The sequence below is a fragment of the Balaenoptera physalus genome, assembly GCF_965194825.1.
Source record: "Balaenoptera physalus genome assembly, chromosome: 2".
NCBI classification, from domain to species: domain Eukaryota; kingdom Metazoa; phylum Chordata; class Mammalia; order Artiodactyla; family Balaenopteridae; genus Balaenoptera; species Balaenoptera physalus.
In genome coordinates this window covers 150,232,459-150,251,574 of record NC_138883.1, presented here as the reverse complement: position 1 = coordinate 150,251,574, position 19,116 = coordinate 150,232,459, and the positions used below count along the sequence as shown (strand labels likewise).

At 34.9% G+C, this 19,116-nt stretch overlaps 1 protein-coding gene across 21 annotated transcripts in view; it reads right to left on the bottom strand.

Annotated features, from left to right (window-relative positions):
* ZMYND11 (zinc finger MYND-type containing 11) overlaps positions 1-19,116 on the bottom strand; it is a 127,617-nt gene that overhangs the window by 57,784 nt on the left and 50,717 nt on the right. For 20 of the 21 annotated variants that reach the window (XM_082448712.1, XM_082448697.1, XM_082448705.1 and 17 more), the window contains exon 2: positions 16,462-16,596. In XM_082448712.1, coding sequence (XP_082304838.1) covers positions 16,462-16,577 — 116 coding nt within the window. In that variant the 5' untranslated portion in view covers positions 16,578-16,596. Of the gene's footprint in view, positions 1-7,719; positions 7,834-16,461; positions 16,597-19,116 lie in introns of those variants that run through there. The other variant, XM_082448701.1, reaches the window with a different exon arrangement.

Here is a 19,116-nt window from a genome sequence, read left to right as displayed (position 1 = left end):
TCTACTCTTAGGTATTTATCCAAACATACATCATCTACACCAGTACATAAAAACACATTGTAGCTTTTATCATAATCCCAAATGCCCCTTAGCAGGTGACTGGATTTTAAAAACTGTAGCATAGGTACTTCCCTGGCAGTCCAGACTCCACGCTTCCACTGCAGGGGCGCGGGTTCAAACCCTGATCAGGGAACTAAGGTCCCACATGCCATGCGGTGTGACCAAAAAGTAAAACAAACAAACAAAAAAAAAACTGTAGTATATCCATATAATGGAATACTACTTAGCAATAAAAAAGGAATAAACTATCAATATACGTAGCAAATGAATCTCAAAACATGCTGACCAGGAGAAGCTAATCACGAAAAAATATATACTATATGATTCCATTTATATAAAATTCTAGAACAAGCAAAGGTAATCAGTCGCTGTGACAGAAAAGCCAATCACTGCCTGGGGCTGGGGAACAGTTGAACTGACTATAAAGGACTACAAGGGAACTTTCGGGGGTGATGACAACTTTCTATATCTTGATTAAGACGGTGGTTACACAGGGGCATTAATTTGCAGATGAAGAAAGGAAACTGACTTCCTTGAGAAAACACAGCTAGTTAATAGGAGAGCTGATAACAGAAACAGTCTAGTTCTAGTAGAGATTTCAAGCTTTCTGTAACAAGGACAACTGGCTACAGGAAAAGAGCTGACATTCACTCAACATTCACAAGTAAGGTGAAGGCTGCTGAGTGAATGTCATGTGCCAGTCACTATCTTTTGGTGCTTGGCATATAACAATACACAAAACAGAAAAAGATCCTTACCTATAAAGCTTACTTATTGGTGGGAAGAGGTTGCAGGGGCCGAGGGTAAACAAAAAATGGCACGACTAAATATTTAAGAGTAAACTATATGGTGTGCTAAGGGCCCCTAAAACATCTCCAAGAGTTACTGACTCTAAAGTTTGAATTCTAAAGAAGCAGGCAGACTCACTATAGAGAGAAAATTAAAACTGGATCCTTTTCTACCACTGCATAAAAAGAGAACTACAGATAAAGACCTAATTCTTGTGGTCTAATTAAGAAGAAGGATTCCTTAATAAAATTTCAAAAGCACAAAACATTAGGCAAAAAATATTGAATTTGATCATATCAAAATCTAAAATTTCTGTTCAACAAAGAATACTTTGGGAAAGGTTAATAAACAGATTAACAGAGTAAGAAAAGATATTTACAAAGCATAAAGTGTATAGGAGAATTAACAGCAAGAGCTTCCACAAATCAACAGAAAAAGACAACCCCAATGGGAAAATGGGCAAAGTATAAAAACAGACATCCACAGAAAAGAAAGGCCAAAACCTTATAAGAACACCAAGAACTGGTGCTCTCATTAATAAAGACAGAAATGTAAATTAAAATATCTGAGTGACAAAATTTATGCAACTGGACGTCAAGTATATGCAGACGCTTGCAGAAACTCTGTCCTTGTGCACTACTAAACATGTAGATGGGCACCCTCTCTTGAGAGCTTGGTCAAATTAAGTGGATGCATTTCCTATAGTCAAAGTGTTCCTGGATACCCACATCAACAAATTACTCATGCAGGTCAAAATTAAACTGTTACATGTAACTGTGAAGAGTTGGAGCAATGCATGGTTATTTGCAAGGTGGAGGGAAAATGGAGACAACCTGAGCATCCATCATAAGGAAATAATTCAAAGCATGAGGAGACTAGTGAAAAAACTGAAAACACCCAAGTTATCCAACCAATGGCAGCATGATGATAATATGTACCCACAGGGTTGTAATAAAAGCTGAACAAGGTAATGAATGTAAAGCGATCAGACCAGTGCCCAGCACTAACCCACTCTACACCAATGGTTCCTGTACCAACCACTGTTTATCCTCTAAGCTTTCACCTTCATTACTTATATTACTGAATATTAAAACACTTAAGAGTTGTTATAAGAATTTAATAAATGACATATGGAGGCAATACAAAAGTAAAGGGGAAGAAGCATGGCCTCTTAAGTCACCAGGTCTCAGTTCAAATACCAGCTTTACAACTTACTAGCTATATGACCCTGAACAAGTGATTTAACCTCTATGCATCCCAGTGGGCATATCCTTAAGTAAAATTAATAGTGTCAATCCATGCGGTTGATCTGAAGGTAAGATAATGTAATGTAACTTCACAATAAATGTTTATCTTACTACTCATCCCTCCTCCCTCCCAAAACATAGCACGGAACAGTCTCACCAGATGGAATACTGTGCAACCATTACTAATAATAATTTATGGTAACCATATAATGACAAGGAAAAAGGCTAAATAATGTTGAGAAAATAATAAGCATGTGAAAAATGACAAGAAATACATCAAAATGGGTCCCTTACTGGAATTGGAGTAGAGAAATTACAGGTGATTATTTCTCTGCTTTTTATTTTTCTGCAAGTATCCTACAATATGGTTATGCTACTTTTAGAAGTTTAAAAAAAATTTAACAGTAATGCTCTGCCAGTAGGTGCTTTATAGACACAAGGATGGATCAAACTATGTAAATCAACAAACGTTAACACAGCACATTAACAGAATGAAAGATAAAAAAATCCTATGATGACCTCAATAGATGCAGATAAGGCATCTGACAACACTCAACACCTCTTCATGATAAAAAACACTCAACAAATGGGGTACAGAAGGAAACTACTACACCATAATAAAAGCCATATATGAAAAACCCCCAGCAACCATCATACTCAATGGTGAAAGACTGAAAGTTTTTCCTCTAAGATCAGGAACAAGACAAGGATGCCTGCTTTCACCACTTCCAGTCAACATAGTACTGGAAGTTCTAGCCAGAGCAATTTGGCAAGAAAAATAAATAAAAGGAATCTAAATTGGAAAAGAAAAAGTAAAATGATCACAGTATTTGACATTATCTGAAAAGGAAATTATGACAATAATTCCATTTACAACAGTGTCAAAAAGAATAAAATACTTAGGAATTAAATTAACCAATGAGGTGAAAGACTTATACAATGAAAACTACAGAACACTGCTGAAAGAAATTAAAGACATAAATACAGCTGACCCTTGAACATCATGGGGGTTGGGTGCGCCTACACCCATACAGTCAAAAATCCATGTATATCCTTACAGTCAGCCCTCCGTATCTATGGTTCCACATCCATGGATTCAACCAACTACAGATCATGTAGTACTGTAGTACATAATTATTTTTTTAAATGTCTGTGTATAAGTGGACCCACACAGTTTAAACCTTTGTTGTTCAAGGGTCAACTCTAAATGGAAACACATCCCATGTTTCTGGATTGGAAGAACTAATATTATTAAAATGTCAATATTACCCAAAGCAATCTATAGATTCAATGCAATCCCTATCAAAATCCCAATGATTTTTTTTCAGATATACAAAAACCAATCAGAAAATTCATATGGAATCTCAATGGACCCCAAATAGCCAAAACAATCTTGAAAGAAGAAGAAAAAATTGAAGGACTCATACTTCCTGATTTCAAAATCTACTTCAAAGCTACAGTAATCCAAACAGTGTGGTACTGGCATAAAGACAGACATACAGACAATGGAATAAGATAGCCCAGAAATAAAATCCTTGCATATACTGCCAAAGGATTTTTGACAAGGGTGCCAAGACTACTCAGTGGGGAACAGTCTTTTCAACAAATGGTGCTGTAAAAACTGGACATCAAAATGCAAAAGAATGATGTCAGACTTTCACCTAACAGCATATACAAAAATAAACTCAAAATGGATAAAAGACCTAAATGTAAGATCAAAAACAATAAAACTCTAGGAAGAAAACTTAGGACAAAAGCTTCACAACACTGGATTTGGTGATGATCTCTTGGATATGACATCGAAGGCACAGGCAACAAAAGAAAATATAGTCAAACTGGACTTCATGAAAATTTAAAAATTTTGTACATCAAGAGACACTACCCAAAGAGTTAAAAGGCAACCCACAAACAGGAAAAAATATTCAAAAATCATATATCTGATAAGAAATTATTATCCAGAACATACAGAGAACTCCTAAAACTCAACAACATATAAACCTGATTGAAAAATGGGCAAAGGACCTGAACAGACATTTCTCCAAAGAAGATGTTTAAAGGGCCAATAAGCACATGAAAAAATGCTCAACATCACTCATCATTAGGGCAATGTAAATCAAAACACAACAAGACTACTTAATGCACTGTGGTAAACGAAATGGGAAGGAAATCCAAAAAAGAGGGATATATGTATATGTATAGCCGATTCATTTTGCTGCACAGTAAAAACTAACACAACACTGTAAAGCAACTATACTCCAATTAAAAAAAAAAACACAATGAGATACCATTCACACCCATCAGGATGGCTACTATCAAAATAACAGAAAATTATAAGTGTTGACTAGGTCACAGAAAATTTGGAACTCTTGTGCACTGTTGATGGGAATGTAAAATGGTACAGCTGCTGTGGAAAACAGTATGGTGGCTCCTCACAAAATTAAAAATAGAACCATCATATGATCCAGCAATTCTACCTCTGGGTATATACCCAAAAGAATTGAAAGCAGAGTCTCAAAGAGGTATATGTACACCTATGTTCATAGCAGCATTGTTCACAATAGCTAAAACATGGAAGCAACCCAAGTGTTCAATGATGGGTGAATGGATAAGCATAAGGTGGTCTATATATACAATGGAATATTATTCATCCTTAAAAAAGAAGAAAATTCTGCAATATGCTACAACATGGATGAACATGAGGACATTATATTAAATGAAATAAGCCAGTCACAAGAAGACTAATACTGTGTGATTCCACTTATATGAGGTACTTCGAGTAGTCATAGTCATAGAGACAGAAAGTAGAATAGTGGCTGCCAGGGTCTGGGGGGAAGGAGGAGTTATTGTTAAATAGGTAATGAGTTTCAGTTTTGCAAGATGAAAAGAGCTATGGAGATGGGTGGTGGTGACAGCAGCACAACAATGTGAGTGTATTTCATACCACTGAACTGTAAACTTAAAAATGGTTAAGATGGTAAATTTTATGTTCTGTATACTTTACCACAATAAAAAAAATTAAAAATAATAATAATGATCTGCCACTGTGTGCTTTATAAATGGATAGGTATACAACAAATATTTTAAAATTGCATTGAACAAAAAAGTAATAAACTTCAAACCTAAACAGCATCATCAATGAATTTATTTTTAAAATTAGATTTTACTCTGAAGAACTAGGTTCTCCCTAATTCTAACATTTAACCTGTGACAAATAATTTACTCATACAGCCTCATATTCTTTACCCATAAAGTGGGGCTAATATGAATGTCAGAGTTGCTGTTAGGGTGAAATGAGATAATATGGAAACACCAAGTAGATGACAATGTTTTTAAAACTTCAAAGTTTGCAAGGATACAAATATAAATTCATTAAATATCAAAAGGAAACATTTAATGGTTAGGAGCTTGGACTATGACATTAGATCTATATTCAAATTTCAGTTCTACCGCCAAAAACCTGTGTGGCTGTAGGCATTTTATTTCACCTGCCTAAGCTTCATCATCTTCATCAACAAAATGAGGGTAATGACAATAGACCTCATGGAGTTCCAGTGTGAAAATTAAATGAGAAATCATAGAGGGCATTGTGCTTGTCACAAAATAATGACTCGATGTTCTCAATTATTATAATCTTCTTTGAAACTACTTCTTCAGTTAATGCAACCGAATATTTATTATAATTAAGAAACCTTTTCTCAGCGTCTTGTCCCAGCTACTATGCTTCATACTAAGATCCAAAGGTAGGAAAGATGCATGCCCTACCCTCAAGATGCTCACAAACAGCAAAGGAAGCAGAAATATTTTTTAAAGATCATAAAAGGCTATAACAAATAATAAAAATTCAGCTTTATACATGTTACTATGTGAGCAAAGAGTAAGAGTAACGGGATTGGTTATAGTGAGGAATAAATCAATATCTCAAAGGAAATCATGTTTGAGTTGGATCTTAAAAGAAAGGGGATGCTCTGTCCATTAATGAAGGAAAAATACAAAATAAAGAATCAAAATAATAGGGTTCTGAGGCAATTGAGAACAGTCTCATCAGATGGACTCTGAGTTGGGGGAGGCAGGTCATGGAAGGAAGGAAAGTTAGGGTCCGACTGTGAAAGGCTCAGCACTAACACCTTGTTCAAGTATTTGCACTTTACACACAATGGGGAAATCAAGAACATAATCAGACCTAAAATCTAGAAAACTGATAAAATGTGAGGCTTAGGTCAACTTAAAGGTGTCAGAAATGACTTCCTAGGAGATATGTCTTGAAAAAGGAGTCTGTCTGGAGGACAAGTCCAGGAGGACCGGCATCCCAGCCAAGTGGGGAACACAGCAGAGCTGAGGCCCCCGAGAGTCCAGTGCGTCTGGAGTACAGGCCATTCTGAGCAGGGAACAGCAAGAGGTGATGCAAATGAGGAAGGCCGAGGTATTGACACCCTGCACAAGGGATTGGGAAAGCATGGGCAACAGAAGAAGGCTTTCAGTTGTGGAACATTTGATAAGATGGTGTTTTTGAAAAACATCTCTGACACCAATGACGGGAAGAGGAAACAGACTAGCAAGACCAGGAGACCAGAGACCCAATTAGGAACCTGCTGCCACTGCAAAGGCAGGAAATTACACAAGGCTAAAACCCAGGCCAGGTGGGGAAGACCAGACATTTAAGAGGACCATTCAATCTATCCAGTCTAGGATACTCCAAACACATTTACCATTCCCCTCTAGCCACAGGATTAAAATCTCAATGCTGGCATTAGAGGCCCTCCTAGTCTGGGCCTCTCTGCCTTTTCATTCCCTTTCCCCCAAAACTCTACAGTCCCTCTGTTTTGACTCCCCTCTCTGCCTCACCAAATCCCATCCAACTTCCAAGTCCTGACCAATTCCATACCCTCCATAAGGCCTCCCTGACTCTCCCTTAGTGACTGCCCCCCTCAAATAAGGTCTATCATGTTATTAATTAAACATTCCACTCACATGGGGCTGAGCTGTCTTCTGTCTGTGATACCTCTCCTATTATTTGGTACTATTGTTTTATTCTTTAATGGTTATTGACACTTTTCTGTGCCTTGTCTGTATGTTTCCATCACAGAACTGCAGAGAAATGTGAAACATGAAAACAGCTAGACAACAATCCAAGCCAAGGCGAGTGCCACTAGAAAAAACTCACTGTAGAACTGTGGATTATGGTTCTTCAGAATCAGTTACTTCTTCTGTAAGGCTGTTATTATGTAAAATAAAATAACAATGGTAACAGTGGTAAACTGTACCTGCCAATCTGCTACCATAAGAAGATATGTAAGAAAGAATAAATCAATGTAGATTGAAATGAGAATGTAGTTATGAGAATGAAGAATTCTTGGAAGTACATATACAGCATAACATTAACTGCTAATTTTTTAAAACTAACTTTATTTTCAAAGAAGTAACTTAGGCAATGGCCATTTTCCTATTCTATAATAAATCTTATGAGGGAATAGAAATTGACAAAGACAAAATTATAACTTAACAAATAGTTCCTAGAAATCATGGGTTTCATAAAACTGAACTGTAATAAATAAATAAACAAATAAATAAATAATGTGTACCTAGTTGCAACTTCAAAGGCAACCTACACATGAAGAAGACTTACAGTTTGGGCTTATGTCTGTCTGTAGTGACAGGAAGAACTCCAGGAGAACTCAAATTTCAATGCCAAACATGTCACAAGAGGTCAGAGGTCACATTTTCTAACTGGGGTTTGACCCTAAAGTAAGCAATACACGTAATTAATTGATGCCCTAATCTGAAACATTAACTTGAATGGGACTAAGTCAACCAATCCAATGTTAGTCTAATCATGCTAGTCACAAACATGGTTACCCCTAGAAACACAAAATCAAAGTTATTCAAGACAGGAAAGAAAGTTTCAACTGCTTTTTCCAACAGTCAACAAAAAAAATTAATTTGACCTCTCCCAATGACACCAATAATGTTAGCCAATAATGCTGGCAGAGACTAATATAAAATCCATACTTATTTCAAGAATATATCTTTAAATTATAACTATTACTTAGAATACCTATGAAACTCTAATGCTATATTATAATTATCCAAATTAGATATGAATAATTTGTTTGGATTAAAGAGGAAAAACTGACATGTAACTTATTTTTATTGGATATTAAAATATAGGTGACATTTTTAAAAATAACCTGACAATGAGTATTTTTATTGGATATTAAAATATAGGTGACATTTTAAAAAATAACCTGACAATGAGTTATGAATCATATTGGGAATCTTAGGGATTCAAAGTTTAAATTTCATTTCTGTTACTGATTTCATTGTCATATGAATCTTCACCTCTTTGCTCCTTGATTTAAAAACTGTAAAACACAGGCTAACATCATGATTTTAAACATAAAAATATTTTATAAATATTTGTTTTATATAAGTGCTAAGCAATCAACTATTTCAAAGCTTTAATTTCATTACACCTATCCAAATTTCAAAATATTGATGAATTCATATGTGCTACTTATAATTTAGCATTTATAGACCTTTAAAAGAGGAGCTACTCTTGCCTATGCTTATGTTCATCTAAACTGACTAATGTATATTCTTTTTTATGATAAAATGAATCATTTGTTTCCATCTTATGGTGATTAAAACATCACAAAACATCTTTCAGTTTCTAAAAATATAAAATGTTTTTTATATTTTATAAAATTGTGGAGAGGCCAAAATTTATTTGTGCTTATTTAGTTTCCAAGTGCGGACATGTATGGAATTTTATATCATCATTAAATCAAATTTATAAACATGAGCTTTTAAATCAGAGGCATAGGTTACCCATTAATTTTAAACAATCAAACTTCATCCCATACATGTATTTTGATTTCAGATTGACTCTTTTTATAAAAATACATCCCAAATAACAGAACTTGTCGAAGAAGTTTCTCTTAGTGATGTTTTTTAAATACTTGAAATATTAAATAAATCTCAACAGTGATTCTCTAATTTATAGCACCTTTTCTACTCCTTTTTGAACAGAAAACTAGCAGATTAAAAAAAAATAAAAGTAAAAGAAAGTGGTAAAAAAGACTCAGGACTCTTTCCAAGGGAGGTGTACTGACAACTAATAGGAGGTTACTGCTATGAACCCTGAAAGTTAGACATCATCATATTAGGTGGAAGAAACATTTGCAACACAGAAAAATTATCCTATTTTGTTAGAGAAATTGTTATTAGTCCCTAATTGTTCGATTAACTTGGAGGACCTGAAGCTTCTACTCATGACATTTCTTTCTAAATTTCAACACAAATTTAGTATTTTAATGATCCTTTGAAGATGATACTGCTGTAGATTCTGATGTGTCTAGTGTTATATACAAAAATGAAAAATGTTCCTTGAATTTGTCTCTGCTAGAAGGAATTTTTACCACTTTTAGCTCTGCTTTAGGACTTCAGAATATACACAGTACCGTTAACAACTTTTTTTTTTTCTTGAGAAAAACAGCAAGACTGCTGTGAGCTGGGAAGATGGTAGAAGTAACATGGTTTTTAATGTCTCCCAAACCCTCTACATAAAGTTACTAGAAGAGTTAGCAAAAGCAAACAAACAACCCAACCCCTGGACAACATAAACAACAAAATTAGTGATGAGAATCCCCATGAATCCCAAAGTCTTAGTAGGTGAGGACAAATCTCCAAACCTGCAATTGCAATTGGTATTGACACCTGTGCAGGAGAAAGCAAGGGACACAACAGACCACCTAATGGAAGTGAGTATAGGAGGATAAAACAACCAACAGGCAGTCATTGAAAAGCAAAGTGGGTCAATTCAAGAACAGCAGTTGAAACTGGGTAGGGTTTTACACACTTCCATTTGCAGGTAATTGATGGTAATTTGTGAATTCATGGTAAAGCCTTAAGGGGCTAGAACATAGTGAGACCTATTAACACTCAAAATTAATAATCCAAAGCTCCCTTTCAGTACAGAGCTCCACAGTGTAGAGGAATTGCTAGTAATAAAAGTACCAAACACTACTGAAGTCTGGTCATAAAGATCTCCAATGTAAGGACAATGGGTACAAAAGAAATTGCGATTCTGGAAGAAGGTACAGAAGAAGCAGGAAATCATGGTAAATATGAGGCCATATTGTTAGCTCTTCATAAAAATGACATAAGAAGATGCTTTTAGAGCCATATCTAGAAAAACTATTCTCAACCACCTTTCCCTGACACAAGTTCTGGAAGCTTGATTTCACATGAAAGGACTGTGGTTGAAGAAGCAGGACATCCTTAAAATGAAAGCACGCCTGAGAGATGTGCCTATAACACAGATGAAAACTGTAACTACTATTTTAAAACACGTGAAAAGATTAAGAAGATGATGTAAGATATAGGAAAGACATAAATCAGAATTAGAAAAACTCAGAAATGACTTAAACATGCGAAGTAAATGAAAAAATTCACTTCAGAAGTAAAAAGTCCAAAGTAGAAGGCACACAAGAGTGAGTACATAGCAGAAAAAGTCATAAGTAGACATTGTAAAGAAAGAAAATACTAAAAACCGAAAATATATAGTAGCTTTATTCATAACTGCCCAAACTGAAAATTACAAATATAGAAGACAGGAAAAGAAACCAACACAGTATAAGAGAAGGCCCCAATAAATGACAACTAAACAAGATAATAAAAGTCCATGGATGACACATATACAATTGACCCTTGAACAACACGGGGGTTAGAGTCCGCCTCACCCCCAACACAGTCAAAATCTCCGTCTCCCTTTACAGTCAGCCCTCTGTATCTGCGGTTCCACATCTGGATTCAGCCAACCATGAATCACGTAGTACTGTGGTGTGTATTTATTGAAAGAAATACGCAAATAAGTGGACCTGCACGGTTCAATCCATGTTGCTCAAGGGTCAAACTGTTATCATTTTTAAAGTAAAATTTTCAATATTTCAAAAAAACGTATTAAAGGGACACTGTATACCCAACAAAACAACCTAGAATGACCAACATTGAGACACAGTCAAGCTCCTAGACTTCAAAGAAAAAAAAATCTTTGTGAATCTAGGCAAAAGGACAAAGTCACAACAGAAAGAAAACCAACTTGTCATCAGATTTTTTGATGGCACTGCTTTAAGCCAGAATAGATAACATATATAAGAACCTCAAAGAAAGAAAATAAAAGCTAAGGATTTTATATCCAAACAAATTCACTTTCAAGTAAAAAGGCTGCAGACCAACTGATATTATAACATGCAAGAACTCAAATATTTGTCCCCAGGAAGTCTTGATTAGGAATCTACTAGATGGAGCTGCCACTATGTAAAACTATGAAGCTTCCTCAGAAAATTAAAACTAGAATTACCATATGATCCAGCAATTCCACTCCTGAGTACTTATCCAAAGAAAATGAAATCACTATCTTAAAAAGATATCTGCACCCTCATGTTCATAGCAGCACTATTTACAACAGCCAAGACATGGAAACAACCAAAGTGTCCGTCCACAGACAAATGGATAGAGAAAATATGGTATACATGCACAGTGGAATATTATTCAGCCATAAAAAAGAAGGAAATCCCATCATTTTGTGATATCTTAAAAAGATATCTGCACCCTCATGTTCACAGCAGTACTATTTACAACAGCCAAGACATGGAAACAACCAAAGTGTCTATCCACAGACAAATGGATAGAGAAAATATGGTATACATGCACAGTGGAATATTATTCAGCCATAAAAAAAGAAGGAAACCCCATCATTTTGTGACAACATGGATCAATCTTAAAGGCATTATGCTACGTGAAATAAGTCAGACAGATAAAGATAAACACTATATGATCTCACGTATATGTGGATTCTTAAAAAACTAAACTCATGGATACAGAGAACAGATTGGTGGTTGCCAGAGGCAGGGGCTGGGGGTGGGGGTGGGCAAAATGAGTGAAGGTGGACAAAAGGTACAAACTTCCAGTTATAAGATAAATAAGTTCTGGGTGTGTAATGTACGGCATGGTTAACAATACAAAATTGTTAAGAGAGTATAAAAAGTTCTCTTCACAAGAAAAAAAATTTCACAACTAGGAGAGGTGATGGATGTTAACTATATTTACCGTGGAGATCATTTCACAATATAAACATGTATTAAATCATTATGTTGTACACCTTGAACTAATACAATGTTATATGTCAACTGTATCTCAATAAAACTGCAGGGGTGGGGAAGTGAAAAACTTTTTTTAAAGAATGTACTAGAGAATGAACTTTAGATATCAGTGGTGAGCATGAAATACACACTTACTTGGAGAAGTAAGACTAAATGGCAATTGTAAGGAAGAAAGTATAATATGTAACTGCTATTTTCTGTGACAGTTTAGAATTAGTACAACTGTTTAAAGATGGGTAAGACAACTTATATGGTTTCCATGAAATGTATTATTAGTTAAGTGCTGATGCTATTATTCTCAGACAGCTTGGGATGCAGTGTTGGATGAAACAATTGAGTAACTACATGATATTCTAAGATGTTATTATCCACGATGTCCTAAAGAATCATGACTCTTACTGTGTAAGAAAGGAGATAAAGGGCTTCCCTGGCGGCGCAGTGGTTGAGAATCTGCCTGCCAATGCAGGGGACGCGGGTTCGGGCCCTGGTCTGGGAGGATCCCACATGCCGCGGAGCGACTCGGCCCGTGAGCCACAATTGCTGAGCCTGCGCGTCTGGAGCCTGTGCTCGGCAGCGAGAGGCCGCGATGGTGAGAGGCCCGCGCACCGCGATGAAGAGTGGCCCCCGCTTGCCGCAACTGGAGAAAGCCCTCGCACAGAAACGAAGACCCAACAAAGCCATACATACATACATACATACATACATACATAAAAAGAATGTAAGCAGACAAGAATAGCATTAAAAATAATAATAATAATAAAAAAAAAAAAAGAAAGGAGATAAAGATTTTAGATAGCTCAGTAAAAACCAGTAGCCATAAATTCGAGGGGAAAATATCAGTATGAATTCATGATGTAGTCTTTTTCTTTTACAATTGTATGTATTTCCTAACTCGTCCACTAAAAGACCTAGAAAGAGAGACCAACCTGGCAGCAATGAGCACATTGAAGGCCAAAAAATGCTCTTGAAACATAATTTCTAACTGCGAGAAACCAGAGACCCCTGGAGAAATCAGTGGTTCCTGGACTGGGGCAGGGTGTATCCTAGATGAGCCTGAAAAAATTCTGTCGTGTCAGAAAGCAGAGAGGAATTTCTGGGGCCAACATGAAGAGGCTCCAAATTGTCAAAGAAGGGAAAAGTTAAGCATCAATAGGGATTATATCAGAAACAGACTGAAATATATCAAATGTATTGAAACCCATGAATTCCAAATGACAAAAAAAAAAACCTAATTGGTTGCCATTAGAGGATGCTATTGTGAAAACTGGTAAATAAAACAATCAATTATTCTACCTTTCTGATATGAACGATACCACATGGTAACCATATACTACATGATGGGAAGTTTATGTCCTTACAGAATTATTCCAGTTAAAAAAGAAAAGATAAAACTAGATTATCACTATTTTGCAATCCTTAATGAATTACTGGATCTAGCCACTGTATACCAAGCTTAGTACTAACCTCGCCAGAAGAAATACATTATGGCCTCCTGAGGGCAGAACACATCACCACCTATGAAGAAGTCTCACCCCCACCCCCAAGCCTTAGGATCAACTATTAATTTCCATGAGATTCAAAGGAATGAGCAGCAGGTTAAAGTACACCACAGGGATGAAACCAGTGAAGGCAGACTATAGGAAACAACAGAGTAAATGAACCAGGTCCTTAGATAAATAAATTGCAAAGGAAAACAACAAAAAAAGATGAATGAGAAACCTACAGATTAAAAGATATTTCAAATAAAAACAAGCAGAACTAAAACATTATACAGAGGTAAACTACGGTGTTTAGGATGTGCCAGGCTTCAAAATATAAAGAGCCATGACCCCAAAGCCCAAAACTTAATGCGTGACTGAAGCTATACAGTTTGTATTTTTATGGAGTCACTCACCAGTCAAATATAGAATGAAACTTAATGACTACATATACATTCTTCACATCAACTCTGCTAAAGCCTTCAGTAACTTAGATATTTGGATAAAGATTAAGGATACCTCTATGTTCAGACTTAGTTGTAACTAAGCAGAGCCCCTTGATTTAAAATTAATCTAAAGCTTGAAAAGTATTTACCTATTTAGAATACAGAATAAGATTATTAGGCTTTAAAGCAAAACATCTGACTTCCTGTCATGGTCCAATTCTTCTTCCTAACTTACCTTGGCAAGGGTTACGAGCAAGGAAATTAACACTGCTGAGAAGCCAAGGCACTGGGCTAGGCAATTATCTAGACAGCTCCTTCCCGGGGCTGACGGTCTGGCAGGGAAATCATTACACATGTGACTAGTGTTATGAAAGAAGTACAAGATGCTCTAAATACACCCCCGTAATAAAAAGGAATATGACGTACTCTCAGATGAGATGAGGAGGAAGAAACACTGGGAACCACTCAAACACTTACCCTCTGATTTTCTCAGTATTTTTTTCATCTTTAGATAAGGCTGATAAAACAATGACTATTTGGCAGGTAAATGAATTTACTCATATCTATCTTAAGATCTATGGATGGACCTTAGGACAGGAAGGTAAATAAGCCTTGGCACCCTTAAGGTTGTACTGATGAGGAAAGGAGGAGAGAGAATGTTTATGGACAAGCCATTGTGCACAACAAGAAGAGGTGTGCAGTGCTGTCAAGAGCCTCTGCATCGCTCACAATTTAACATGTATACACAGGTACACATGTGTATACACATGTACACACACAGGTACACAGGTCATCCAAAGACTACTCTGACACCCACATCAGCAACCTTGTCAGCCAAACTCTATACATGTCACCTGGAGTTCCCACAGCTTCCTAGAGAATGTCCCTAGAGCTTTCAGAGAAAGATGCCATGGATTAATAAGAAGTAATAGCCTGTAAAGTTGAAATAGTTCAGTCAAGATTAAATGACTTTAATTAAAAAAATTAAATCCAAAGAACATTATCTTTTTTCTACATTCTTCTGTAAGTAATTTTTGATATACATAAACTATGGTTTTTTTAAAAATCCCAACCACAGGAAAATACTTAAGGCTTTTTTTCCTTTGAGGTTTTTAAAAAAAACTTTTATTCCAATATCACCAATATTAAAAGTAATTTAATTATTATGCACTATTTATTTTATTCTTATTTTCCACATAGCTGTTACCTACTTTTTTCCCTTCTATTCACCTATAGGAGCTAGGAGTTGTACATGGGCAACTTTAAAATATTCAAAGGGTTAAATATAGAGTTAAAGCAATATATAGCACCATCTTTCTTTCTCATGTCCCTTCCCTCTTAAGTAACCTTTATAATCTTCTTCACTAGAATATGGCTAAGTGACAAAAATATGATACTTAACTTTGTTACTTATGAATAACGACAAAAATAAGCACTTAATTAAATGAGCTTTTGTAAATCATCTGTTTTCCCTTTTTATAGGTAGCATCTAAAGGATGTGTTGGAGAATAAGTATAAAGAAAGTCTATTTAAATTATGAAAAAATATCATTCAAACATTTTTAAAAGATTAATTTAACTTTATTCCTTTAAAAATACCAAACAAAACAAAATCAAGTTCTATTTGAAGACTCCCTTATAATTAGTACATAACATGTAAATAGAGTATTCATACAGTAGTCTGATTTTTTTCTATTCTGAATCTTGGACTACCAAGATAAACAGCATTGGAAAATAAAGAAGAACTTTCTTCTGTCAACTGAAGATTTATTTACTATAACTTCTAAAATATAAAATGAAATTGTTAAAAATTCTTGGTTAGTGTGCTACAAACTAGTAAGATGTTACTATACCTACACCAAGCTATATAGTAGCATATATTATTAATACATTAAAATGAATAATGAACAGTAGACTTTTAGATAGCTTACATAAAATCAAGTGATTAACTAAAAGCCTTTTTAATAAAAGACAAATAAGGACTTGTTTTCAAGAGTTAAAAAATTTTTGAGAACTAAAAATCTATTAGTGTACTATTGGAAATAGTACACATTGATATTTTACTTATCTAATATTCATTTATACAACCTCTAAACACAAGTTGCTTGTGTATGTTTCAGTATTGATTTCCCTAACAACTTTATACCCCTGTAAGGGAAAGTGTCTAGTACTTTGTAATATATGTTAATTAGCATAATAAATAAATAAATAGTCTTTGGACCTTTTCTCCCAAAGTCTTATATAAAATTTTACATAGACTTTTTTTGATTAAAATTACTTACTTTGTAATACGGTCAATGTTGGCAATTTGCTTCTGATTCCGTATAATCTCAATGGCTGCCCAAAGATGCTGGATAGCTTTTGTGTCCGCCTGCCGTCTTTTTGTTAAGCGTGCCATGACCTGTTTACTCCTTCAGCTGTAGCAATATACAAAAACATAAGGGAAAAGCACGGATTACAAAATGAATTATCATCAACATAAGTAACACTCTCAGCACCTCAATATATAGTATGGCCAACTTTTTTATTTTCTACCATCCACATCACCAATTACTCCATAAAACTTTTCAATTCATTACTTCACAAAGAATGACACTACAAGACCAACAGTAAAAAAGGTCTTCCCAAGAAGAATGAGTGGCCATCTTATACCAATATGTCAAAGAAATATACATTTAAAATTTATTATAAAGCAAAAATGTTACTATACAAAATTTCATTTTTGATATTATATTGTGTGTAATTTGACAGATCAATGCAAAACGGAAATTAAATGTCCGAATTGTAAGTACTTTAGTTTATTATACTCATGGTTTAAATATTTTAATTCAATATAGACATATTCATAATGAAAACAACATTCCTTTTTTAAAAAAATAAAACCATAAACAGAGAATATAGAATAGTTGTTTCTGGCTGAGGTGTGAAAGGCTGGGGGTTGGTATACCAGAGGATGACATGGATGGACCCACATTATTAGAAATGTTCAGATGCTTGGATGAGGTGTTGGTCATTCATTATGTTATTAGGAAACAACATTGCTAATTTATTCAAATTTCAATATTCTGAATAGACTGAGGAAAATGGCCACCAGCTGTGTCCTGGCAAGACTGGGGGAAAAAACGGAGTTGCAGCCTGAATGTCTGATGAGAGATGGTACTGTAAGAAGAGGCCACATGCCTGGACTCTCCACTGGGCACAGAGGGACCTGTTAGGCACCGAGACACCTGACCCCTAAATCATACAGGTTATGATGTTGAGGCCCTTAGGCATAGGTAAACATCAAAGTTTTGGGGATGGCTGAAATCTCCTTGACCTGACCTTTCCTATCTTTTAAGAGGAGAGAATAAGAAAGGAAAATTCATTCTTAGCACTTCATTGTATTCCATGACTGGCCAGGAGAGCCTCATGAATCTTTTTCTCCACCTCTACATTTCTTTTCACAGCTAAGTCAATTCTCCTTCTTACTCCAAAAAACCCAAATAAAACCAGCAGTTGCCATTAAAGCTTAACTAGAGATTCTCTTCTGGTGAGTCTAGGATCAGTTAGGCTCCTGAAATAAGAAAGTGCTTTTCAGAATTACAAAATCAATTAAGAATCAAAAACAACAGCAGCATTCAAGTTTTAAAGAAAACTTAAGGAAAATCAGTTGGTTCAGTATAGACTTCAATATAAAATTAAGAGATTTTTAAAATTATAATTATTATTTATGAATGTCTCTGTTCTAGAAAGTAACCACTTTAAAATGTACAGAAACGTCTCAGTTTAAGTGCACTTGTATAGGAGTGTCAACTTTCCAAATCTGATAAGCAATATGGTATGGAATTGGTAAGAATATACAATGTTAGAAAGTGACATCTAATGGTGAACTGTAAAAATACAACTTGTCAGATTATACAAATACTCAGATAAAAGAACAAAATTTCAGTCATTCTTACACACTTAAAAAAATGTTGCCTATTTTGTGTAAGGCAATAGCTAAACACAATGAAGTATTTTAAAATGTATAAACTCTAGTCCTTGACAGAAAATAACATAAAACTGGCAAAGGCAATTTGACATATACATGGAACTACTAACTGTAATGTCATATATGACATAAATGGTACAAAATATATGCTGTGAGAATTCAGACAAAACAGATACTACTTCTAGCTTAAGTAACACTACAAAATGGTAAATATGTGGGAAAATATAAAATTTCTTAATTTCCTGAAAAGATAATTGGCTGTTTAAAGCAAACAAAAATAATTGTTAGGTATCATTAGGTTTATAACATATGTAGAAGTAAAATATAGATGACAACCCAATAGCACAAAGGAGGGGAAGGGGTAGTAAGTAATTATATCATTGTAAATTCTTACGTTTTATGTGAAATGGTATTTATTATACTAATTCAAGAGGAACTATGTTAAATCGAGGATGCATATTACAATCCTTGGAACAAACACTAGAATACAAACAGGTACAGTTGACATATATATAACTCAACTTATGTTTTCAAAATACATATAGATAAAGTTAAGAATAGTTTATTCAGAAATACAAAAGATATATAATGGCAAAGCTAACATTTACAAATACTAAAATAAATAGCAAATATAACTATTTACATAACAACCAGAAGAATATAGTAGACTAGTAGCAGAAATTCTAAAAGTGATGTCACTTAATTCCTAGAAATGATTAAACTCAAGATTAAAGAATTAAGCAATGCTACACTTCAGGAAAACAGATGTAAAGTCAAAGCCAAAGATTTTTGACATCTACCTACACCGAGTCACACAGGTAGATATGCCTGGTAATGAAGGTACACCATAAAGAACATGCTCATAGTTACAGGAACTCAAGGAGAACACTGCAAAGATGCAAACCCAAGTCAGGTGAATACAGTGAAGCTTGGAGGCATGTTATAAAAGTACCAAAAACAACCTGAC